Consider the following 23,770-nt stretch of genomic DNA (forward strand, 5'->3'; position numbering starts at 1 on the left):
GGGCAGCTCTGGAGGAATTCATGAAATTGCAATCTTCAAACTCACCCATGTATGACATCCTGGGGAATGAAGGCTGTGTCTGTGCATGTGTCAGCAAAGTGCCTAAAAACCTGGAGGAGGTGTGTGCACAGGCCTGGGAGACTGAGTTCTTTTATCTACAGACCCCAAACTGGTCTGATCTAAACCAAGATTTCAGATCATGCAGGAGTGAGGCAAACATAGGAGTGTGGCAAAGGAGAATGTTTATGTACTTGAGGCACCAGAAGAAATATGCTTGACTAGTGAAGACACTGGCTCAGTTTCCAATTTTGGAATACAAGAAACATTGCTCTGAATGAAAGAACATGGGATGGGTTGGATGGTACTGGACAGGGAAGATACATCTTGGACTAACTTTTCTGATTGAAAAGCCAGTGTGACCCAGCAGAGGAAGGCATTCTGTAGGCTGGGGGCCAGGAGACTGGGAGTCAAGGCTTGCCCTGACACTGGCTAGACTTTGCTTCTCTGGTTCTCACTGTCTTTCCTGATCTGTCAGTTGAGGCTATTTGGGCCAGATGGCATCCACACCAGGCCTGCAAGATTCCCCCTTCTCAACCCAACCAGGCAGTGCTAAGACGCGTTTCTTCCCTACACGCCACCACTTATGAAATGCAAGGGCCTCCTCTTCGCTGGGAAAGTGATCAACCCAGACGAGGCTCCGTTAAAACCCGCTCCCAGAGGATAAAGGCTAGTTATTAAGGCAGTTTAAGAAATGGACATTCCTCTCTCTCCTCGGATCCTTTCTGTGTTCTGCTAACCCCCAGGCAGCATAGAGGGGCAGAGGGGGTGGTGGAGGTGCCAGGGAGGCGGCCTCCTCCTGCCCGGCCAGGCTTTTCTGGGGGGCCTCCCGTGGGGCAGGGGTGGCTTGTGCTGGAGCGCCCCCTCAGGCCTCACCACCTTTCTTTGGAGAAAGCCTCGGTCTGCACGAGATCGCCAGGGTGCTCGGAGATGCACGTGCCATTGAGGTCGCCCAGTTTATTGTCCGGTAGGTCTTCGGGCTTGGTGCAGAGTTTCAGCGCGCGGGAGATGAACACATCCAGGTCGAACTGCGGGCTGGCGCCACTGTCTTTGGTGGCAGGGTGGTCAGGCGGGGAGGCAGACAAGCGGCGCTCAGGACCCTCGGGAGGCGGGCTGGCGCGCTCTGGGCCGCCCTGCGTGCTCTTGACCCACTGCGCGATCTCCAGAAAGAGGCTGGCAGGCTCATCCTCGCGCGCCCCGGCGTCCGCGGCCATGGCGGCGGCGGTCGGGGGCGCGCCGGCCGCTTGTTTCCAGTGCGACAGGTCCAGGATGAGCTTGGGCTCCGAGTAGTGGTGCGGCTTGTTGTCACGCCACAGCAGCTTGTCCAGGTAGGACGGCGACCCCACCTTGTAATCGCAGGAGGGCCCGTAGTCGGCCTCGAAGGCGCGCTCCATGGACGAGTGCGACTGCTCCAGGAAGCGCTCGGAGCTGCTGTGCGAGTCCTTGCGCGGGTCCACCTGCACGTCCTCGGCCAGTGGTGCCGAGCCCGCGCGCGGGTCGCGCTGCACCTCGCTTGCGTCCTGGCAGCGGTCGGGCCGCCACTCCAGGTCGGATGACAGGCTCACAGGGTATCTACAAGGATACAGACGGAAAGGTGATTGGAACCCCAGCCTAGTCCTTCCAGATCCTGTCCCCAACTCACTCCACGGTGGGAGGGTGATGGGACAAGGTAATGGTGAGCCCCCAGGGCTCAGGTGAAGGGACTGTGTGACTTAATCCTTGTATCCTTTATATTCTGTACCCTACAAATATTTCTTGAGCGTCTGTTCTGTACCAGGCACAGCAGTGAACAAAACAACAACATTCCTGTTTTCATGGACCTTCCTTTCCAGTGGATGCACCTGTGCAGTGCTCCTTCAACTTGGATGTGCATGCAAATCACTTTGTTCACATGCAGATCTCTGTGCAATAGATCTGAGCTGGGGCCTCGGGTTCTGCAGTTCTAATAGGCTCCTACGTGATGCTGCCGGTCTGGGGACCGCACTCTGAGTAGCAGTGCCCTAATGAGTGCTTCTCAGCCCTGGCTCAGATTAGAATCACCCGAGGAAATTGAAAACAACACCCCCTGCGTGCCCTACACCCCACAATTCTGATTCAGTAGGTCTAGGGTGGGGTCCTGCATCAGCATGATTTTAGAACCTCCCAAGTGATTCTAGGGTACAGCCAGGGCAAGAACTCCTGCCCTCATGGGTCTGGTTGGATGCCCCACAGCACTGTGCCTAGATGGAGCAGTGGGGCCCACGGAAAGTCATGGGCTCCTCAGGAGAGGCCAGAGATCCTGGAATTCTGCCCTCTGTCAACTGCTCCGCAGCCACAGAAAGTGAAGCCAGCCAGCCAAGAGCAAATGAAGAGCAGGAGGATCAGCCATCAGCTCAGGCTGAGCCCTCCCTTCCCTGGGCCAGGTCTCTGTGCAGAACCTTTGAGGGGAGGGGTGGGTAAGGCAGGGAGCCCAGAGGGGGCCTCAGCCAGTAGCTAGTCGCTCCAGAAACAGGGAATCTGGTGCTCACACAGGAAAACCCACCACACCAAAGATAGGCAGGTCTGGCTGGGTGAAAGGGCAGCCATGCAGGGGCAGACCACATGGTTTGCAAGGCACGGGAAGGCCCCAGTACTGCCCACCCTCCCAGTGACACCCGCAGGGCCGGGGTCACTCCCAGAGGTGGATGCGGCCTCCTCCCATGAGAGTCCTCAAAACTGCAGATATTTGTGAAGACCCTGACCCTTGGCTGCTACACGCCAAGGGCCAAACATCAGTCACAGCCTTCACAGCAGCCCGGACCGTGGGTTCAGTGTTATCACCTCCTCAGATGAGGACATCGGTGTCCAGGGGTTAAGCAGTTTGCCCAGAGCAGCAGGGCTGTAGGAAGGGGTTTGCCCCACCTTTGTTATTCGCCTCCCTCACACAGGTATGATAGGAAAGGCTGGGGGCAGAGGGGTACCAGCTTTAGAAGTGGTCAGAAACCCTGCTACAGTTTCTCCCGGCACCAGCCCCATGCCACAGCCATGATTAGCATGGGATGAACCTTGCTGAGCCCCCACATGCTGTAGAGTGGAGGGGGAGGGGCTGCAGGGACCACAGTCAAGGGCAGCCAAGCAGAAAGGGTAGCAGAAGAGACAGTCTTCATTAATCTCCATTTGCTGGCAACTTTTTTTTTTTTAAAGATTTTATTTATTCATTTTTAGAGAGAGGAAGGGAGGGAGAAAGAAAGGGAGAAAAACATGGTTGTGCGAGAGATACATCGATAGATTGCCTCTCACACACCCCCAACTGGGTATGTGGCCTGCAACCCAGGCATGTACCCTGACTGGGAATCAAACCTATGACCTTTTGGTTCACAGGCTGGCCCTCAATCCACTGAGTCACACCAGCCAGGGCTGCTGGCAACACTTGATAACAGCAATCAATATGGACAAACCAATAAACCTGTCCAAAAATAACAGCGTGGCCCTGACCCTCCATTGGTGGTGCCTTCTTAACCTGAAACCCATCATCTCACTAATGCTTGCAGAACATCACATTGAGCCCAGCCCACGTGGGGTGGGGAGGAAAGCTGGTCCTGGCTGCGCTGCACAAGGGAAAGCCCCTGGACCTGTGCACAGAGGTCAGACAGGCTGGGAGGGTCAGAGGACAGGAGAGAGAAAGGCAAGAAGATAAGTTGGGGGAAGCGCCCCTGGGCTGTACAATATGGAAAACAAAGGGAAAGGTCACAAGGGATCAGAGGCAACACAGAAATGGGAGGACAGGAATGTGGGTTCTAGACTCCAGGGCTGGAAACTTCTGGAAACACACCTGTCCCAATTGGAGAGCTGGCTCTGGTTGGCAGCCATCAGCAGGATGTCGTCAATCTCGTCCTCGATGTGGAACGGGTGCTGAGAGGTGGGCTCGTCCTCGGGGCATGAGTACGGGCTCATGTAGGGGTGCTGCAGCCCCATCTCGGCTGTTAGGCGATCCATGGGGTTAAAGGTCAGGATCTTCTCCAGAAAGTCAATGGCTGTAGGGAGCAGAGCAGGTCATTTGAAGGCCATTTGTTGCTGCTGCCACCCCGAGAAGGGGACCCCTCAGTATGGTGATGTTTCTGGGTGTTTGTACTTTTCCACTTGTAAAAAGGGTTTTAGCCATTCTCTTTCTCATGATCCTCACCACAATCTAGTGACAAATTCGGAGCAGATGCTGCTTTTCTGACCTCACAAATATCAGTAATAGAGGCGCAGCAGGGAAAGGGACTTGCTCAGGGTCATGGTTAGTTACGGGAGGTCTAGTGCTAGATCTCTGCCTCAGGCTGGATTTCTCCAGAGACAAGGATTGGGGTGGCGGTGGTTATGTGGCGGTGATCCCCGGAAGTTCACTGGGAGGGGTGGAGGGAAGAAGCCAGCTGAGGATCTGCCAATGAGCAAGCTCCTCCTGTGCGAACCTGGGGCGCAGTTCCACTGGGGTCCCCCAGGAGATAGTGTGAGACACACCTTAGAGGCGGCCTTGCTGAGGGGGCGCGCAGGGTTATCTGCACCTGCTCCCATTTGTCTTGGGTTGAGCGCTGCTGCAGTGGGTGGGGGGCCTGTGTCCCTCAGGTGCCAGCAGTGAGAAAGGTCAGCGGAGGTGAGGCTGGGGCGGGGGTGGGGGTGGGGTGGGGGGGGAGGGACAGGGCCTGACAGCCCAGAGCCCCTAGTTTAAGACCAGAGCTCTTTCTATCACAGGTTGCCCTGGGCAGGCAGGCTAGATCTTCAAAATACTTCCTCACCCAGCCTTCCTGCTGTGCCAGGCAGTAACCCTTTAGTGGCTAGACCAAGGACTGGTCCTGGCATCTGGAATCTGGGGACAGGAGGGACACTCAGAAGCCTTGAGCAGTAGTTATTTGCCAACCAGCATGACAGTACATGAAGGTTTCAGTAGGGTGTTCGGGATGTGCACCTGTTGACCAGCAGCTCTGGGCACAGACATTGATATTCTGTTTCCTAAGCAGGGTACGGGTACCCATCTGCCCTGTGAGCTCAGGGCTGCATCATCTCAGGGCAAGGTCTAGGGTAGGTGTTTGCAGTACTGCTCAGTGCTGGAGGCTCCACTTAAATCGTGACTTGACTAATTATGTTACAGCCCAAGTGCAGAGGGAGGAATGCAGCTGAGCTCAAGGCCCAGGCTGCGGTCCCTTCGGTGGGGCTCCTGGTGGGCCTCTGCCGCACCATTACCCGGCCCCTCACACCAGCCCTGGAGCTCTTTGCAGGAAAATTCACCAATGATTCAGGAAATGGATGGATTCTGAAGGCCACTGGCCTCCCAAGAGGACACGGTGCCACTTTGTAACCGTAGACCGAGAGATTAGTGAAGCAGCAGTAAGTCTGATCATCCCCAAAGGCACTGGGGCTCAGGGGCTGCTCCTGGGCCAGGGCTGCAGACCTGAAAGGGGATCAGCCTCACAGGCTCCCAGGACTGGGACGGACCAGGCCCTGCAGTGGCCCAGCTCTGCCACCGCCCAGCTGCAGGCTGGGCAAGTCTTTTCTCCTTTGGGTCTCTGGCCCCTCCTTTGGCCCCACCCTATGACACTGGACTTTTTGACAAGAAAATGGAGAGTTAAAGCTTTGACCAACAGGCACCATCACCATTATCATCATTACTAAGACAGACCTAGCAACCCCTGAAGTTGGACAGTGCAGACCCCGAAGGCCACTCCACTGACTACCAAGGATGAGTCTCCTCTTAGCTCTCCCTGACAGCTGGCTGTCTTGCAGGTGCCCAGACGTTTCTAGGAAGCCCTAATATTAGAAAATCCTTCCCCTGTCAAACCTACATCTGTCCCTTTAACCTCCAGAGCCTAGCTCTGTCCTTTGTGGTCCCGCTACATCAACATGGTTTCTCTTGCCCATGCCTGCCCCTCTCATGCTGCCCAGGACACACTAGCCTGTGTCTCCCAGATGCCCCCTGCAGTTAGTTGTGGCTACATGACAGGGGCCATAGAATGGGGTAGAAGTGATGTGTGTACCCCATTCCTGGGCCTGACCCATAACAACTCCTGCAAGAGTCTCTGCTCTCTCTTCTCTCGGCTTCAGTTGGAGGCTGGTGCCAGGGGGCTTTGAAAGCTATATGTTGAAGATGGCAGCTGCTCTGACAACCTGGCTCCCCAGCAGTGTCCAGGCTCCCCCAGTCTGTCTAGACTTGAGGTCAGTACTGAATACACTGCTGTGGGGTAAGCCATGGAGATTTCAGATTTTCCGCTACAGCACTGGCTTACCCTTAACTCATGAATGACCATACCCTTCCTCCCCCAACTCCTTTTTTTCCCTGGGCTCAACTTCCTTAGTGTTAAAAAAAAATTATTTTTTAAAGATTTGTTTATGAATTTTTAGAGATGGGGAGGGGAGGGAGAGAGGGAAAGAAACATCAATCGGGTTGTCTCCTGCACACCCCCAACTAGGGACTTGGCCTGCAACCCAGGCATGAGCCCTGACCAGGAACTGAACCAGCGACCTTTTGGTTCACAGCCTGATGCTCAATCCACTGAGCCACACCAGCCAGGACCCTCAGCTGTGTTTAAGGTATGTCTAATAAAATGAGGCCTCTCTACCATCCTGTCATCCTCCTGTGGTCCAGTGGATTCTTAGCTAGAATTCTCAGAACCTCAGAGGTTCTGGAAGGATTCTCAGAGGCGTCTCTGGAGATTGAGAGGCAGGTGGGCAGGGCTCTCAGGCCCTCAACCTTGATTCTCCCAGAGCCTTCCCTCCACCTGTTTTGTATATTAGGTTTCCTCGTCCAATCTTTCACTTGTGGTATATTTACTTCTTGTAGTAAATGGAGCTCAGAACTGTGTGGTCTCAGGCCTGCCTCCCTTGTCCTATATCTGTGGCATGAGGTTCACTACTGACCTCAAGTCCAGCTGCTGAGGGACATGGTCACCTAGACTGCGGCCTTTGAGCCTCTGAGGGTTAGAGACCCCTTGCCTCTTCCCACGTCTGTGGGACCTCGAAAGCACAGCAGATGGAGTGAACTGAGGGTCACCAACTCACTCTCCTGGCAGGTGGGCTCGAGTACCCTTTCTCCTACCAATATTCCATGTCAGTGATACCTCATTACCCAGAGGCTGCATGGGGTTGGTTTTCAAGGCCAGAAGCAGATGAGAGAATTTTGGATGAAGTTGGCATGATGGGATGGTGCAGCAGGCCTGGCTTTAGGGCACATCTGCTCAGCTACAGGATTGAGTCCAAACTCATCCGTCAGGCATTTAGAGCCCCACGGCTCTCAGTCCTTCTCACCAATTCAGCTTCACATCCAACAATCAGGTCTGTGACTCATCCTGCTGATCTGGGCCCTCATCACCCCTCTGGGCCAGCCTCTGTCCCTCTCGGCACTTGGTGGCTCTCATCTCCTCCCCAAGTGCCCAGCGCTCTCACTAGCCCTTTAGAATGTGTTGCTCAATCTTCATTCTCATCTCTGATGGGATTTCCTGTCTTCCCAGCTAGACCAGCTCCTGTGTGTCTTTGGATTTCCATTCCTGGTGGTTCTCTGGCTATGGTGGGTTAATAAATGTGGGCTGATGCTACTGATGACAGCAAGGGACTGGGTCATATCTGATCAGGCACCAGTTCTTACTTTGCTGAGACCAGGCCCACAGCTCTCAGAACCAAGTCACCAAGGTGCTTCTCTGTGTGTGCTTGCTTGGGGGATGGGACATGGGTGACACATTCTTGATCCAGAATTCCTGAGAGGTGAATGCATCTCTTGACACACAATGGGGTTTCTGTAGCAGCTTCAGAATAAAAATAAATAGGGACGGCTGCGTCTTAATTTGGGGTGAATCAAATAGCCCCTCCTCTCTTTTAATGATGGGGAAACTGAGGCAGTTCACTGATTGAATGGGTATCATGGCCAAAGGTATTGTTAGTCCAAGTTCTTGGTTTCTTGATGCGGAGGAGTGTGGCAGAGACTGCTAGTTTGTACCCCATGTCTGTTCTCCTCTTTCATAATAATGGACACAAAGTATCAGGGAATAAAGAAAATACCCATTTCACAGCCTCCACCGCAGTGAGATGGGGTCATGTGACTCAGTTCTGGCCAACAGGGCATGAGTGGAGGTGAGGTATACGAATTCTGACTCATGACCTGAAGGGCAAGGGGACCTCCCCTCCTTCCTCTCCTTTCTCCAGGGAGTAAGAACAACACCATAAGGCAGCAGAGCAAGACGGAAGGGTCTGGGGCCCCTGGATGACCGGGGAGCAGGTCCACGTATTGGCCTTGGACTGCCTGGTTTTGGATTATTATAAAAGAGAGAAATAAACTTCTTAATTTTTTTTCTTAAATAAGAATGAAATCTTATTTAGCCATTGAGAATTTGGCTTTCTCTCACAATTGGCTGGACCTATATCCTACTTACGCAGAAGCTGCCTAAGGAAGCCTCTGCCAGGTATGAGGCCCAACGGTAATGTAATGTCTGAGAGGACAGAGCCTCTCCCCTATGCCCAGGGCTTTACACATTCTATTTTACTTACTTGTCACGACAACCTATCTAATATGTATTATTAGGAGTTAAGGAAACTGAGATTCAGAGAAGGTAAGAAACTTGCCCAAGACCAAACAGCTAGTCACTGGTGGAACTAGGAATTGAACCTGGTTTTGGCTCTCAAGTGGATAAAGCTCATGTTCTCTGCACCACACCAAAGGGGGTGAAGGAGGAAGGCAAGCGAGAAAGACAAGAAAGGAAAGGAAGCAACCCGGGGGGTGGGATGTAGAGGACCTCTAGTGACCTCTGTGAGGGCTGCCTGCCAGCCAGACTCCAGGGACCAATCATCCTCAGTCTAGAAGCAGCCAGGGCAAAGGCTGGCGGCTGGGGGGAAGGGGGGCGCTCACTCCTATGGCTAGGGACTATGCTTAGTCCTTATAGAAGGAGACCACCTGCCCCCACCCCCAAGGTAAAGCCCCCAAGATGCTGGCCTGGCTGTCCAGCTCAGGTACCTTCACTGTTCACTTCAGGGAGCAGCTTGCGCAGGGGCCTCTTCACCTCCCAGGTGCTGTTGACGAAGGAAGGCATCACCCTGAGCAGCTCGTCCTTGTCCTCCTCCCGGATCACAGGGATGGTGTCTATTATGAGCTGCATCTGCTCCAGCTCATGAGCACCTGGGGAGGCAAATGCCAGGTGGTTAAGTGTGCTGCCCAAGTGACCGGGTGTGTGGAAGCCCCATAGCAGCCCCAGAAGGCCTGGGAGGGGCAACCCAGGACAGTGGGAACAGCACTGGGCTGGGAACCAGCAGTCCTGGGCTCTGGTCTCCATTCTGCCACCAACCTGTTCTGTGACTATGAGCTGATTGCTTGCTGTCTCTGGAGCTTGGCTTTGTGAAATGTCTCTGCCTCTGACTGGAGCAGTCTGATACAGACTGAGTCAGCCAACACCACCATGACGGAACAGCCTGGCCGAGGGCTTTCCGAGTGATCCTTCCCATATGCCTCTCTGCATGTTCTTTACCAGGCTGGGGAAGGAAGTGATTTCAAGGCTAGGAATGAGCCTTACCCTTTGGCTTCCGATTAGGAGGATTCCAATTAGGAGGAGGAAAAAATCAGGAATAATAAGTAGGGTTTGGGGTATGTCCTGAGAACACTGCCTCTGTGCTCCTTTGGGCAGAGGGAGGAAGACAGGCGGGTTGGGATGGAGTCAAGCATCATTCAGTCAACAAGTAATTATTGAGCACCTACTCTCTGCCAGGCATCCTTCTGGATGTTGGGAATGAATACCTTTCTCATTTGTAAGAAGCATCAGGCTTTGTGTCTCAGAAACTCAGCTTCTATACCCAGGCAACACTGACCCCTGTATCCGAGCTTGGGCACTGCTGGTAAGGGTGAAGTCTATCCCCTTGCGATCCTGCTCTGACCTCCTGGCCACTCTTAGATTCATTATTTCCCTTTTCCCTTTTTGCGTGAGTAGCCTTCCCACTTCCTCTACCAGGGTGAGTCCTCAACGAAGCCTCTCTTTCCTTGAGGGGTTCCCCCCACTGACTCATCCAACTGCACAGAGGGCCCTCCCCTTACCAATGGTTCCCGTGGGATTCCAGTCTGCCAGAAGCTGGGGGCCCAGGATGGGCTCTTCTGTGTCCTCCCATGATGCCCACTGTGGCACTAAGCACATGCTAATGCTGTCAATGTCCACCCAGAAAGTGCCTGCAGCACCAGAGTCTGCTCTCCAGGAGTCCCTTTGGCCTCTCCCTGCAGTGGGCTCATGGAGGGTGGGTTCAGGGACTCTGGGAGCCCCTTGTGGGGTCCCCTCTCCAAATGAGCACTCCAGACTAACAACTGCTCAGAGTGGCAGGGAGAGATGAGGAAGGGCTGAAAGTGTAAGGCGGGTGTTTCCAGAGGTCAATCGCAAGGTGTTTGAATACAAGTATTTTCTTGATTTTGAAAGTTCTGTTCTCAGAGATTGTTTTTAGTCTCTCTAGTATTTTGCCCGAAATAATAGGAAGGTGCCTCCAAGGAGTGCCATAAAAGCCACAGAGGTTATTTCAAACAGAAAGTCTAGCATGTTTTGTGTACTAAGTTCTTCCTTTTTGTAGAACAACACCAAAAGAAAAAAGAGAAAGAAAGAAAAAAAAACAGACAAAAATATAAAAATAGAACAACAGGATGCTGGGAATGAATACCTTTCTCGTCTGTAAAAAGCATCAGTCTTTATGTGTCTCAGAAACCTGTCTTCTACACCCAGGAGGAGAAGGAAGGTGGCATGGTAAGCAGCTTACCTGCAAAGAGCATTCTCCCCGTAAGCATCTCGGCCAGGATGCAGCCTGCAGCCCACATGTCGATGGCTTTGGTGTAGTTGTTAGGGGAGAGGAGCAGGCGTGGTGAGCGATACCACTTCGTTACCAAGCCTTCTGACAGATAGCCCTGCAAGACAAAACCCCCAGTTCCATCCATCCGTCATGCAGATTCCCTCCTTACCATGCCTCTTCTCATTTCTCTTCACCTGGAGATAGGACCCCCTTCAGGATCCTTTCACCTTCTGTCCTTTCATGTTGATCTGGAAGGAGCATCAGGGAACAGAGGTCTGATTATAGGAGTTCAGGTTAGTTTGGGGGGCTCAAATGGTGGGAGAATCTCAGGAGACCCTGGAGTTCTCCTGTGTAGAAAGGCACTCAGGATATCATTATTTTAGAAGAAATATCCTACACCAGTTTGACATAACTATGCAAAATAAATCTGCCCTCATCCAGAAAGATGGATAAATAAGAGCCATACTCAAGTTCATTACCGCCACTAACAGAATAACGATGAGACAATGGAATTTCACTTATCTAGTGGCTGAATCTCTGAAATAGCCATACATTTGAAATCAAGCCAGTTACTTTGGTGCTAAAGGTTAGAATTAATGCAGCTACAATGCTTGAGCCAAACCCCTGCTGAGTATGGGTCAGGCTAGCTTCACAATGGATGCAGACGAAGCACCTATGAAAGCAGACCTAAATGGCAAAGGGGACACAGCTTTTCCCAGAGGATTCTGGGAGTTCTACATAGTGTCTTTTGGGGGGATAGATGTTCTAACAGTCTGGGATGGAATCCCTCCCTACAAGGTATAATGATGACCTCAGTGATTTTAGCACAGATAAGAAAATATAGCCAGGCAATTCAGAAATTGTTCTCTACGTAATTCAGAAAGCTGGCCCAACAGGGAAACATGGGAAATGTCCATTTGGATTAACTGAACAATCTCTCTAAAATGATTAGATGGACCCATTTTGGATTCAAGGGCAGACAATTCAGATTGAGGGGCCCCAATGAGAGATTCTAGGGATGGTCTTGTTACTTGATGATGTCATCTTCTGTCTGGCATTTGAATGTACCTTTTTACTGATATAAAAAGTATCACAGCCCTGGCTGGTGTGGCTCCAGTGGATCGAGTGCCGGCCTGCAAACCAAAAGACCGCTGGTTTGTTTCCGGTCAGGGCACATACCTGGGCTGTCAGTAAGGTCCCCAGTTGGGGGCATGCAAGAGGCAACCGATCTACTGTTTCTCTCACACATCAATGTTTCTCTCTCTCTTTTTCCCTCCCTTCCTCTCTCTCTAAAAGTAAATAAATAAAATCTTTTTTTAAAGTATCACAGACCCAGGTTAAAATGTTTGAAAACTTTGGAAGCCCAAGTACCCAGGCACTTTTGATCACAATCTGAAATCTTTTCAGTTGAGCAAAGATTTGTTGTTTAAAACCTTCTCAGGGTCCTGAATTATGACAGCAGTTTTCTCTCCTCTGTGGCACAAATTTCTTCAGAGTAGGGCCTCAAACTGGTGGAAGCAAGAGGAAAACACCCCTGAGCTGGCAAAGACAACAGCAAAGCTGTTCTCTGGCCTCAGAGCTCTCACCAAATGAACTCCTTACGATTTGTAAGTGTATCCCTCTTTCTCTCTCCAGGCACCTACATGTGTGCATTCCACGGATGGAGGTCCTCACACCCGCTGCCCTGCCTGGTTCACTCACTCAGGCTGGCTTCCTCTCAGAAGCTTCCTGATTCACTGGGATGAGGTTAGGTGCCCCTCCCAGGAGCTCCATGGTCCCTGTTTGGCTATTTTTTTTCTCTCCTTCTATCAATCCCTCCCTCTCCAGACCACTAGCCTCTATGCCTCTCATGAGCAGCAGCTGTATCTCCTGCCACAGCAATTTCCACATTGCCTAGTCCCAAGTCTGCCTCTTAGAAAGTGTTCAATCAACGCTGTTGAACAAGTAAATGAATAAATGAACGAATCAATAAGGAGGGTCTCCTATGGTCTGAACCCCCTTCAAAACAAGGCATCTTTTGCAGGGATCCCTGACCCTTTTCGTTGACATACCTGACTTTCCAGAGAGTTCCAGTTCCCACTTTCAAAGGCGGGTGAGAAGTTTACAAAAGTTGACAGCCACTTATGCTTTGCCTTGTTCCCAAAAGGACTGGCAAATATAAATCATTTTTTAAAAGTCCAGTGTATTGAGAGGTATGATTCCCATACAGTAAAATTTGCCCTTTTTAAGTGTACAGTTGTATGAGTTTTGACAAAAGCATAGACTCACATAACCACCATCATGATCAAGATAATGTAACAATTTCATCATCTCAAACAAGTCCCTATGTCCCCTTCTTGTCACACCAGTTTTGCTTTGGTTTAGAGCGTCCTGTAAACGGAACCATGGCATGAAGCCTTTTGAGTCTGAATTCCTCCATTTAGCCTAATGCATTTAGACTCATCCACATGTGTGTACAGCAGTTCATTACGGGCTGAGGTTTGATTCTAAAACTTACAGACACAAGTCAAACCGTCTGCAGAAAGTCACTTCTGAGTGGGTAGGTTATAAAGAAAGGATGGTCTGATTTTTACTTTCCAGTCAGACGCTGAGGCTGTCAGAGGAAGACGAAAGCACAGATCGAAGAGGGGAGGTACTTAAGGCAAATTTTCCTTGATACGTCACTAAACAGCCTTTTAGGGAATGGAATTCCCTATAATTAACACCTGCGAATCTGCATGTGGCTGAAGAAGAAGTGGGGAGGGGTTTCCTTCTGAAATCCTGCTCTCAAGTAAAAGCAAGATGTTCAGTTTGGGCAAAGCTGCCCCTGGGCCAGAATTATGGGCCTGGCCGCTGTAGCATTTGAGAAAGTTAACCCCTGCTTCTTGCTTACCTTTGAATGAGAACCAAAAACCTGCTGGATTTTTGTTAACTATTTAGCTACTTCCTTATGGTTACTTGTCCCTCAAGCCCTTTGGAAACATAAAGGGGATTTACTGAGGTGTTTCAGAAGACACGGGACAGAGAAGAATTTGGGAAGGTACAGAGAAGAATTTGGGAAGGTACAGTGTCTTCTGCCTGGCTTTGAAGCAAGAGCACCCTGTGGGAGAGGGGATGGGAATGAAGGAGGGGCTCCCTTCCCGAGGTGGGAGGGTGGGGCAGACTCAGGAGGCCCAGGTAAGCCCTGCGTTTCTGAGCAGGAGAGGCACTGGGAGGGTCTACAATGTGATCTAAATTTAAGAGAAGAGTTTCAGTTGAGTAGATAGGATGAAAGTCAGAATTTTCTAGAATTAAAAAATAATTCTTTAAAGAATATTCAGGAGTGGAGACTCCATTTTATCAGAAGGGCTGATAAATCAGTAAGTACACTGGCTCCCAGAAATCCCTACATGCTTTTCCTGCTGAGGCTGCAGAGAGGAGAATTTCAGTTCCATTTGACGTGGAGGTCCCTGTCCTCATGATCAGACCTGGCCTCCAGGGGGCTCTCCCCTGTGCAGGCTGACTGAGGGGGGCCCAGGTGGGACAGCAGGCACAGGGATCACACACTGTCCTATGAGCTGTGACATCAGCGCTCCGAGGAGACACACAGAACCAACATTCTGTAATTCTCTGCGGCCCCCTCTCAGCAGACAAGAGGCAAGACTGGAACTGCTCTGTCCCTTTCCTTCTGCCACCTGGTCCCTTGATGTTCCTGGTGAGAAGCCAGCTCTGGAGGCGCCACTGGGAGGCAGTTGGGTATGGTTTCCTGTCACGGGGGCCTTCGGGGTTTCTTCTGCTCTTGCTCCCACCAGCCCATTTTGCTGTCCTTTTAGAGTCCTGTCCAGCCAATGGGATGCTTTGACTTTGAAAGCTTCAAAGGTGTTTGAGAAATAACGATCTAGCAGCAGCTGCCCTGAGAGGAGGGTAATTAGGGGCCCACCATAGACCTGGAGGGAAGGTGTCATTAAAGCTCTGAGCATTCCCTTTTCAGAAGGGGCAGGGGACTCAGTCCCAGATGCCTGCCAAGAAATTCAGGACAGTCTTACTCAAACTCACCCTGGAAGGGTGGGCACCCGTTGTCTGCTGCCCTGACCAGCCAGCCCTGGGTGGGCTCCCATTCTGTGCAGCTTGCCCTCTCTATGCCTCCATCACCTAGAGCCTGAGCTCGTGGGTCCTGGAATTGGAAGACTGGGGGAGAAGCTATGATCCAATAAGCGTCCAACTTTATCCATTAATGGTAATGCAACTCCTAGCCGCTCAGAGGGATGGGAAGAATTTAAATGGCGACAACATTGTCCCAGCAATAAAAACCCAGTCATCTCTCTCTCTCTCTCTCTCCCTCTCCCTCTCCCTCTCCCTCTCCCCCCCCTCCCTCCCTCTCTGAATGTAGGGGTGGCGTGACAGTCTGGGAAGAGCTGTTCCCTCCTAATATTGAATGGATGCTTCTGGCCAGGATGGTGCGGGCCCTGACAGCCTCACTGCCCCAACCTGAATTATTCTCCAGCACAAGTCCTGGGAGCCATGTGTCCCTCCCTGTGAACCAGTGATGAAGACAATTAAAGTCCTCCCTGACTTCCAAGCACACATAATGTGGTTAGAGAGGTGAAAAGTTCAATAGGAAAAGATGATCGGAAGGACCAAGAAGTGATCTTGGTCTTGGTCAGTGTTCATGTAGGACTTGCTCTGTGCTGGACACTGTGTTTGCATTTTACATGAATTCATTCAGCAATCCTTCCATCAGCCTCAATACAGGCTCTTCACAGGGTAGGAACACAACTTACCCTGCCAAGTCCAGAGCCCATACTCGGATCTGCACACTGCTGGACTTCACCACCATGCATACTAGGTAGGGCCAATGCTAAGCAGCAAGAGCTAGAGGTACGCTCAGAGTGCAGACGGGTGATATTTTGTTCTGAGGCAGGTCAGGGAAGGCTTCATGGATGTGAGGTTTGAGTTGGTCTTGATGGATGGGACATCGTAGATAGCTGTGCTGGGGAACATTCCAGGTGGTGATGCGGAGCCAGTGTGAATATAGGTGATGGGGTGGAAAGACCTAGAATGTACTCAGAAGACAGAGACATCTGGACAAATGGGACACAGGGCAGAGGCTTAGAGTCAGTGGTCCCTAAGGACCCCCTGCCTCAGAAGGGTCCCTGCCGAGTCTTGCCGGTGGGAGGGCCGTTCACGCAGGGAGCCGCTAGCAAAGATGCTGCTCTCTGGACAGCAGAGAACTGCTGCTGGGCACCACGCTTCCATGGAAGGGGACAGGAATGCATACATGCCCCTCTGTCTGATCTAGAAGAAACTAGGTCAAGTAAAACAGAAACCAGGCTGTGGAGAGGTAAACCTCGTAGCTTTAGGGATAAGTGGGGGCTGGTGCATGGGTCTGATTCTGGTGGAGAACTCCTGGCATCCTGGCAGTGACAGGCGTGTCACACGAAAAACGCTGAAGGCTGGACACTTGCACCCTGGAGAACATGGGCAGGAGAGCTGCCCTTAGACATTTGCAAGGCTGTCACACAGACAAGGAGTTAAGCTTGTTCTCGAAGGCTCTGGGGACATGACGAGAGGCAAAGTATGAGATGGATATCTGTGCACTATAATTCTAATAGCTAACATTTATTGACCTTCTCAGACCGCTCTAGCTGCTTTATATGGATTAACTCGTTTCACCCTTGCAACAACCCCAGGAGGCAGAGACTCTCTCATTATAGTCATTTTACAGTGAGCATGAGCAACCTATCCACAGTCACACCGGTTGTAAGTGGACAGCAGAGATTCAGCCCCTGACTATGCGGATGTAGCACCTTTGATCTGAATGTAGGGCTCTGCTCTCTTTCACATGAAAGCCCTCTCAAGCCGTGAAAGCCAGCAGAGCTGTCCAAGGCAGGGACTGGGTCCCAGACAGGCACGGGTGTCTCATCACAGAATGGACAACCTCTTGGGGAGGCATGCCAACACCCCCCCTCCCGGTGGATGCCAGAGCACAGCTTCTCAAACTTTGGTGTGCACTGGAATACTCAGGGACTCGGATTAAATGCAGATTCCACTTCATCCAGTGAGCAAGGTGATACATCTGTAGCAGCGGGGCCCTAGGTGATCTGTAATGCCCTGCCCCGTGGATTTATGACTGCCTTGCTCACAGGCCAGGCAGATTTCTCCAACCCACCAGTAGCCTGACCTATAACAGGGGTTGGTTCTTTGCGTTACAGATACTCATCAAAATATCATTTAGAAAAACAACACCGTCCCAGAAGCCCGATTTATGCAGAAATATCTAGCCTCCCTCTCTATGGCCTTCTCCCTCGGAAAGCATAATTCTTATTTGTGTCAATATCCATATCAGGCATGTTAGAAGCCTTTTGGAAAAGAAAGAACACCACAGCCAGACAGCCTTTCTTATTGCTGACTCCAAACTCATTCTATTAAACTCATTTCCATGAAAATATGCAGCAGGGACTCTCAAGCTGAAGGAAGGAACGCACAGTCTTAAAAGCCCAGCATAGTCATTTGTAAGTCATCTGGTACATTCTGTTTATGCAGCTAAAATACACATTGGTGAAGAACTAGCACAGTTAAGTCAGCCGCACTGAGTTTTCATTAAGTTCTAAGGGGCCCTAACTGCTGATCTGCTGCCCCTCCTTCTCACTTCATGCTCTGGGGATTCTGCCACCCCCCCTCCCCCGAATTTCACCAGTTCCCAGGTTTCCATGGAAATCAACCAAAAAGCCAGTTAAGTTCCCACAGCCCCCAGGTATTCATTTTACTTTTAAAATTATGATAGAACTGCTTTTTAAAAAATGATATATTTTTAAGTGTGGTATAAAACACACATAACACAGTATTCACCATCTGAGCCATTTTTAAGTGTGCAGTTCGGTGGCATTAAGCACATTCACCCTGCCGTGCCCCCACCGCCACCGTCCACCCAGACTCCACATCTTGCAAAACTGAGCCTGTGCCCATGAAACCACACCCCGTACTCCTTACCCTCGGGCCCCCAGCAACTGGTCTTCTACTCTGTCTCTGTGAATTTGATTACTCTAGGTGCATCAGGTTAAGTGGAATCATACCGTATTTATTTGTCTTTTGGTGACAGGCTTCTCACTCAGCACCATGCACTTCTCCTGACTTTTCAACAGTAGGAAAGTGGGAGCAATGGGGTTGTCTTCTAATTCACCTAGAGCTCACCGTTACAGATAGACGCTTAGGACGTTAACCCCATGGGGTCCAACTCATGAACTCAGGGTTCTATTCTAGTTCAAAAACAAGACAAAATGTTTCGTTTGTTCAGAGCTGTACCCAGATCGCCAGCTTTCACCCCACCAAGCCTCGCCAGGACCAGCTGCCGGGTTGATTACAGGGGCGGGTGGAGGGAAGGCTCCGTTCAGCTGCTTCAGCCTCCGTTTCCCCCGCTGCTTGTGCTGCTGGTCTCCCCCAGAAGCTGCATCGCAGTGATTAATTTTTAATGGGTCGGTTGGTTTGTGAGCAAATGGCTCCTTTCAGGAAGATGTATTAACTGCCAGGCAGCATGTAAGTAGACATATGTCTCGCTACCTTTCAAGGTGAAATCTGGTGGCAGCAGCTCTTAAACCTGCTACACCTTAGAAGCACCTGGGGAACTTAAGACAATTCTGATGCTCAGGACGCCTGCTGTAAAGATTACATGAGAATCTCTGGGGGCACGTCCAGGCATCAGTAATTTTTATAACTCCCCAGGTGATCCCAACGCAAAGCCATATTTAAGAACCAGTGTCCTAGAAATCTTTAGTTCACCTGCTTTAGAAGGGTAAGTCATATTTTCATGGTTCCCCAATTAGTGCAGGCTTCTATTTCTAGCTCCATTCCAGATGAGGTAAGTCCTTCTCTAGGCAGAGGCCTTCTCCAGATGGCTGACCCACAGGAAGTGAAAATTCACTGGAATATAACCAATAACAACAATAGCTGGCATTTACTGAGTACAATATGCCAGACACTGTGCCATGTGCTGCTTTATTATTAGTGCATTTACTTATCAAAATGAGTCTATGAAAAAAAAAAAAATAAGAGAGATGAATAACTTGACCAAGGCCAAATCAGGTAGTCGTTGGCAGGGCTGAGATTTGATTCTGACACTAAACAAAACAAGGTGTCCTATAGCCACAGGGCACACGTCTTAGTAGGAAAAAACAGCTGACCATATAAATGTATAATATGTCTGGAGGAGATAGTGTGATGAATTGGGTGGGCGGTCCAGAAGGCCTCTATGATAAGGGGACGCATGAGCAGAGTGAATCAAGGGAGGGATCTGTGTGACCTTGTGGGGAAGAACATCAGAGGAGTTGATCTCTGAGCCCCAAGTCTCCCTTTTCTGTCCCCCAGCCCTGTCACCACATGACGGCAGCACTTCCACCTGGCAAACCTTCCTCTCCGATCCCTCATTAACATCCAGGTGTAAATAACTGAGAACACCTTAGAGTGGAGGGAGGAATCTAATATTGGTTGGGCATTATTCACAAGAGATTTTGCCAGCATTAACTCAGCTGCCTTTGTGACAGCCCTGTAAGATAGGTATTTATTTTCTCATTTTAAATCTGGAGTGCTTATGGCAGGTCTCTCCCGTCTGCCTGGCTTAGCTGGTGAGTGCCACCGTGTTCCTACACCCACCCCTTCATCTCTGAATTCACTACTCGAGCAGGGGAGGCCCTGAAGGCAGGACCATCTGTGTATCTCTGTCTGCAGGGTGCAGGGCAGGGCTCACTTTAAATGTGGTACACAAGTGGGATAAAAACCTTAAGCCAAAGGAATGATTGATATGCCCAGGGTTCGATTTCAGGACTTGACTACCAGTCAAGAGGACATTATTTTGAAGTTTGTTGGCCATGTTAAAATCACAAAGGTAGTCGCCATGTTCAAGTGCAGCCCTTGGAAATCTAGAGGCTCCTGCTCAGGTGCAAGGAGCTGCAAATTTTTATTTGACATTATCTTTTTAAAAAAAAAAATTGTTGTTATATTACAGTTGTCCCAATTTTCCCCCCCTTGCTCTCCACGGCCCACACACCCCCACTCCCACAGTCAATCCCCACCCTGTTGTCCATGCCCATGGGTCCTTCATGCATGTTCCTTAACTACCTTTTAAACATGTCTTGATGCCGTGGTGGGGTAGCTGGGCCCGTTGGGCTGCTGATCTTGCCAGGGGGTCAGCCTGGGGGTCAGACTCAGCACTTTAGAAAGAGAATATTAATCCCAAAGCACTTCTGAGCAAGGTGTGTAATAATAATGTATATTTGCCAGGCACTGACCATGAGCTGGCACCACCCCGAGCTCACTCGGCGTTCTTTCATTTGATTCTCATGACGCTCTCACAAGGCGGGCACTGTTACTATCTCTGCTCTAGGGGAGGCAGTGGGGGGCGGCGAGTGCTGAGACAGGGAGGTCAAAGACGCAGTAGCAAGGTCACCAAGTCCCCCAGCAGACAGTTCAGTCCTCTAAGTTCCCTTTCCACCAGCCACCCTATTTCTGCTCCTCCTTCCCAGTGCTCCTACACCCTCCCTTCACCAGAAGATACGCATTCTCTCTGTTCGCTTTGCAGAGCATGCTTCAAAGAATAAAAGGAACTTCCTTGGGCTCCCCTTTCTCAGAAGGCTCTGGGGTCTAAACCACTGGCTTTGTTGATGGTAACTAAGATGGAATTACTAGACAAAGGAAAGGAAGAGCTACGTTATCAGGATCTTGCTCCTTTCCATGGATGCAGGATCAGGTGGAACTTCAAAGGGTGTGGCAGCTGTTAGAGCCTCCAGGTGGCTTAAGTGCTTAAGAATACAGATGGCTGGGGGAAGGGCCTGGCATTGGGCCCAAAAGAGCTTAGCTAAAGGTGTTAGTAGAGTCCTGCGAGTGGCTGGAGCCAGGTCAGTGTAGGGCAGCCTGCAGGCAGGAAGAAGTGGCTATCTGCGGAACGTGGCAGAAGGGGCCAGAAAAGCCCTGCTCCCTCTGAATTTGGCTACCTGTCTGTCCTGGTGTTGAAAAGTCTCATCTATAGTGCTAGAGGTCACTGCTTTTATTTATAACAATGTTTCCCCAAATGGGTTCACATCCCAGAGAGGCTAATGGGGGAAGGTAAAAGTGTGTAGCCAGACACCTTAGGACAGGTTGGCAACATCCAGGAAGCTTATTTACAGGATCTCAGGATCTTAGATGGGGATTTAGGATGCAGCACTCGCCCCACCTCTTTGTCCACATAACCTCTTTTTCTAGGTGCCTCTTGAGGACCAGTCTTTCTCAGGACACTCGGGAAATACTGAGTAAGGTCCCCGTTAACACGTTTACCTGGAAGAGAAAGCATGTTGACCTGTTAGCCCCCTGTCTCCTACTACACCAGCAAAGACCAACATCGCGGTGGCTCCCGCTGAATGCGCTCCCTGTGAATCGAAACTCTCTGCCTCCCCCACTTATCTCTGAGCCCCTGTGGGCAGGGACCATGGGACTTGCTGTGCCCTCTGGGGTCTGCAGGCAGGGTGGCTGCATGTTACAAAAGCCATTAGACATGTGGGGAGTGTAGCTCTGCTGGGGGAGAAGCACTAAGCCCCCCACCCCTTTCAGGGAGGAAGCACAGGCTGCGTGGCTGGGATGGAGAGGGGGGTGGCAGAAAGGCCCCGAGACTCGCCCCAACCCCCTCTCCAACATGGCTTCTGTCAGGGTCCAAACACAGCTGTCTGATCCTGACCTTGAGAAGGGGCTTCTCTCCGTGGTGACCAGTCAGCATACCCAGATCACATTATCAACCAGGGACCACATCTTCTCCAGTGGGAACAGTTTTCTTCCGGCAAAACTGCAGGTCTCGGAGCATGTCCCACTTTGGAAGTTGGCCCTCATGCTGAAAGGATGCCCAGGCCCTCTGCTCCAGGGAATCTGGGTCGCCTTTCAGAGGCTTTGTTGACAGGTATTTAATACATGTTTCCAGTGGGCCTGGCCCTATGTGTAGTGCTCCAGGGACTGTCCTAAGGGAGCTTGCCCCCTAGTCTGAGCAGTGAGTTTGCTGGTCAACTGCAAAGGCAATCATTAAATCAGGGGACAGTCACCACTGGGTGAGGGAGACAGGAGGGATCAATCATGTGGGAAGATGAAGCAGAGAGAGGACCAGGATAGATCCAGATTTGAGGTGGCTTCTTAAAAAACACAAGTTATGAACACAAAATTAGATATAAAAGTGATATTTATTTTTGAATTGGTTAACTGCAGCAAGTTTTAAAATGCTAGCAAACACCACACACATCACAAAATTTGTAAAAATAACATTTTTACTAATTAGCTTCTTGACAAAGTGCAGGTAGTAAACTGGTGAACATCTTGCATAATCTCTGATCATCTCTTCTGTGACAGTTTTGTAATATAGTTTTCAGAGACAGAATTTAAAGCTAATTCAGTCTTCGAATGATAATTGAAAAGATAACTTAGTCTTTCCTGTAATATGACTGATACTTTAGTACAGTTGATATTTTAGAAATTTCTTGCCTTGGCTGGTGTGGATCAGTAGATTGAGCACTGGCCTGCGAACCAAAGGGTCACTGGTTCGATTCCCAGTCAGCGCACATGCCTGGGTTGCGGGCTAGGTTCCCAGTTGGGGGTGTGAGAGAAGCAACCACATATTAATGTTTCTCTCCCTTTCTCCCTCCCTTCCTCTCTCTCTAAAAATAAATAAATAAAATCTTTAAAAAAAAGAAAGAAACTTCCCTTACCTTCAAAACTAGTTATTGGTAATGTCATATAAATTTGCAAAATTATTGTCAAATTTGGGGAAAACTCTAGTAGATATTCTTTTATATTGTCTATGTGCTGTAAGTAAGATTTGGGGGCATTTCCTGTTTCCTTATGTGATGGCTAAACTTATTCTTTGAATTGATGATACTCATTAACCAGGCTGCCCATGATGTCCTCGTTGTAGTCTTATAAGTTGCAGGGTGGGCCAAAGAAAGATTTCTAGATGTTATTCCTACACCAAGACAGCTGGCAATAACTTAATTTTATGTAGAAGTCACTGCACACCATATAAACATATCCCATTAAACTCAAACTAAATGTATCCTTAGCTCAACCTCTATTTAGTCAGATCCTCCCAAGGCCCAGCCACACCACTGCCCCCCACCACAGAGGGAAGTGTGGGGGAGGACAAGCCAGGATGGAAACAGACCACTTCCTAACATATTACTGCCAAAATATCTTACTTGGAAAATATCACAAAAATACTTGGCCATGTGCACACATTGTTAGGGTCCCTCCCAAGGCCTTGGGAATGGTCGTGCAAGCAAGAGGCCCTGAGTTGGCTTTATGAACTCCAAGGTCGATTGGCCCTTCCAGAAATAAAAAGGGTCAAAGAAGAGGTGACTGGCCAAGGAAGACAGGGAGGCATCTTGCCAGGATTTTCAAGGAGGAAAAGTAGGCACTCATTCCAGGAACTGTCCTTGAAGTAGAGCATGGCAGGGCCTAGCTTCTCACAGACTGAGGAAAATGTCTGGAGAGAGGTCATCCCGGAGAGTTTGTGTGGAGGACCGAGGAGGAGAAGGCATGTGGGGGTGGTTACAGAGGAAGCCAGTGTGGTCCTGAAGGATCTTTCTTTCCTTCCATGCACCAGCAAGCTGGTAGGAGTTTTGGCCACTAAGAAAGGTCTCTCTGATCTCCTCCCTTTGCCACCTTGCTCCCTTAAGTTCCTTTACCAAGGGCCAAAATCTTAGTTTCACTTCGAGAGGAACAGCTGAAAAAGCAAATTTCTTGCCTCTCTCGACAGAATATGCAGTGATTTTATTCTCTACACTCAGCAATGCATCTTCAAAGTTTATGGAGCACCAAAGGAGGCAGGAAAACACAAGAGTCCATGATATTAGAGCAGGGTGGGGTTCTGCGAAGGGAAAGGAGTGTGAGAGGTGGGAGTGGGCCTTGAAGACAAAGTCTGCCTTCTTCACAATCCCCCATTCCCCCACTTGGTGAGTCCTGTCCGCCCTTGGCAGATGGTTCTGCAGAAGAGTAGTGGTCTTTGCTTCACTGTTTA

At 50.2% G+C, this 23,770-nt stretch overlaps 1 protein-coding gene across 1 annotated transcript in view; it reads right to left on the minus strand.

The window, feature by feature from the left end:
- Window positions 1-614: 614 nt before the first annotated feature.
- MAPK4 (mitogen-activated protein kinase 4) overlaps window positions 615-23,770 on the minus strand; it is a 135,838-nt gene continuing 112,682 nt past the window's right edge. Inside the window, exons 3-6 of the mRNA XM_090285493.1 lie at window positions 10,762-10,906; window positions 8,993-9,154; window positions 3,848-4,049; window positions 615-1,629 (exon numbers count right to left, since the gene is read on the minus strand). Of these exons, the coding sequence (XP_090141619.1) occupies window positions 930-1,629; window positions 3,848-4,049; window positions 8,993-9,154; window positions 10,762-10,906 (1,209 nt within the window). The 3' untranslated portion in view covers window positions 615-929. The remainder of the gene's footprint in view (window positions 1,630-3,847; window positions 4,050-8,992; window positions 9,155-10,761; window positions 10,907-23,770) is intronic.

This window comes from Furipterus horrens, unplaced genomic scaffold, assembly GCF_987537825.1.
Source record: "Furipterus horrens unplaced genomic scaffold, mFurHor1.1.pri manual_scaffold_8, whole genome shotgun sequence".
NCBI classification, from domain to species: Eukaryota; Metazoa; Chordata; class Mammalia; order Chiroptera; family Furipteridae; genus Furipterus; species Furipterus horrens.